Source organism: Acanthisitta chloris, unplaced genomic scaffold (genome assembly GCF_000695815.1).
Source record: "Acanthisitta chloris isolate BGI_N310 unplaced genomic scaffold, ASM69581v1 scaffold19045, whole genome shotgun sequence".
NCBI lineage: Eukaryota > Metazoa > Chordata > Aves > Passeriformes > Acanthisittidae > Acanthisitta > Acanthisitta chloris.
In genome coordinates this window covers 35,520-37,650 of record NW_008674693.1, presented here as the reverse complement: position 1 = coordinate 37,650, position 2,131 = coordinate 35,520, and the positions used below count along the sequence as shown (strand labels likewise).

Genomic DNA, 2,131 nt, shown 5'->3' with positions numbered 1-2,131 from the left:
GACAGCCTGGGAGTTTATGTTGGGGTGGCGTTTGGGGTTTTTTCCCCTCTTTTCGGGGGGGATGTGCGTGCGCTTTCCCTCTGCTTGATTTTATGAAAGTGCTTAGTGGGAGAAACAAAGGTTGGAGGGGCTGCTGCTTTACGAGCTTTTGTTTACTTACAGTCAAGTTTTTCCTGTTCGGAGCAGGTGCGAAAGGATGAGGAGCATGTTGTGTTGGGGTGTGTTGTTTTTTTTTTTCCCCTTCCCCCCCCCTTTAATAAAACTATTAGAGACAATTAACAGTAAACGTTATCTCCAAGGCTGTTTCTTTGGCTTGGGTTACCAAAAAGCCGATCTGTTTGTTACAGCTGCTAGGAGGCTTTAGTTTACAGTAGCATTCAAGTTTTTCCTGTTTTGAACAGGTTATGAAGGAAGAATGGAGTTTCCAGACCATAGCCGCCAGTTGCTGCAGTGTCTGAGTCAGCAGCGTCACCAGGGCTTCCTGTGTGACTGTACTGTTTTAGTTGGAGAAGCTCAATTCAGAGCTCACAGAGCCGTTCTTGCCTCTTGCAGTATGTACTTCCATCTTTTCTACAGGGACCAGTTAGACAAAAGGGATATTGTGCATCTGAACAGTGACATTGTCACAGCCCCTGCCTTCAGCCTGCTGCTCGAGTTCATGTACGAGGGAAAGCTGGAATTCCACAGCCTCCCGGTGGAAGATGTGCTGGCTGCGGCGAGCTACCTCCACATGTATGACATTGTCAAAGTCTGCAAGGGCAAGTTGAAAGATAAAGAGTTGTGTTCGGAGGAGAAGCTGAACGATGAGGCGGCGGCTTTGGAGAGAGCGGAGCGTTTTCTGGACGCCGGAGTGGTGCCCCTGGTGCACGAGTTTGACCCAGGAAACAAACAAAAATTCGGCGTTGCAGAATCCGAGAGAGCGGCGGGCAAAGAAAAGGTCAGCAGTCACCCCGCCTGGTCCTCTGATCATATAAGTGTCAGCTCTGTGCCGACGGAGGCAGAACCGTGCGCCGCAGCAGCTGGAAAAACAAAGGCTAATGTCAATAGTTCCGCAGGACCTTTGTCCCAAAGGTCTGTTAACCATCCCCTGGCTCCGAGCGATGTGGACTGCGCGCTGGATTTGTCTTTCAAGCCCGTGGCGGGGAGAGATTCCTTGCACCCCTCCTATGTCTTTGGACAGCTGGCTTCCGACAGCCAGCAGCAGGGTACCGAGCCACTTGTTAAGGATGAACAAGACTTGCTGTCAGATCAGGAGGACGGCGAGGCCAGGAGTCCAGAGAGTCAGCATTTTGGGAATTCAGCCAAAAGCCTGGTGACAGGGTTAGGACACATGTTCGCGGGGAATGGCAGCTCTCAGGGCCGGGAGGAGGACGTGGATCCGGAGCGCGACGAGAGCGAGGACGACATGGACTCTCCGGACATCTCCTCGGGTGTCCTCGTGCCTCCTGGGCATATCTGCATTTGCCCCCTCTGCAGCAAAGTGTTCCCCAGCCCTCACATCCTCCAGCTGCACCTGAGCTCTCACTTCCGCGACAAGGACGGCTCGAGGACGCGCCTGTCCCCCGACGGCTCCGTCCCCACTTGCACCCTCTGCGGGAAGACTTTTTCTTGCATGTACACCCTAAAGAGGCACGAGAGGACACACTCGGGGGAGAAGCCTTACACCTGTGGCCAGTGTGGGAAGAGCTTCCAGTACTCCCACAACCTGAGCCGCCACGCGGTGGTGCACACCAGGGAGAAGCCCCACGGGTGCAAGTGGTGCGAGAGACGCTTCACGCAGTCGGGGGATTTGTACAGGCACATCCGCAAATTTCATTGTGGCCTTGTCAAGTCCTTGGTCGTTTGAGACGTGTGGTGTATCAGTTGGGTTCAATATTTCCCCACACCCCCCCCGACAGACCTTTGAAAACAAAACAGGGAAAAAAAGGCAGCATCTGAACTTGGGTATTTTTTATTTTATTGTTTTCCCCACCTCCCTTTATTTTATTTGGGTGATATTCACTTCAGGTATATGATCTTTAAAAGATGCAGAGGTATACACTCCAGAGGCCTTTTAATGCAAACCTTCCACCTCTACATCTCCCTCCTTTCCCTTCCCAGCACTGTCCTTTAGGTCCTTCTCTTGCACACC

General features: G+C 52.4%; 1 protein-coding gene across 1 annotated transcript; it reads left to right on the top strand.

Annotated features, from left to right (window-relative positions):
• Positions 1 to 405: 405 nt before the first annotated feature.
• LOC103802915 (zinc finger and BTB domain-containing protein 18.2-like) lies at positions 406 to 1,846 on the top strand. Its single transcript, XM_009075445.1, has one exon. It carries the CDS (start codon positions 416 to 418, stop codon positions 1,844 to 1,846), a length of 1,431 nt encoding a protein of 476 aa, XP_009073693.1. The 5' UTR covers positions 406 to 415.
• Positions 1,847 to 2,131: the final 285 nt, after the last annotated feature.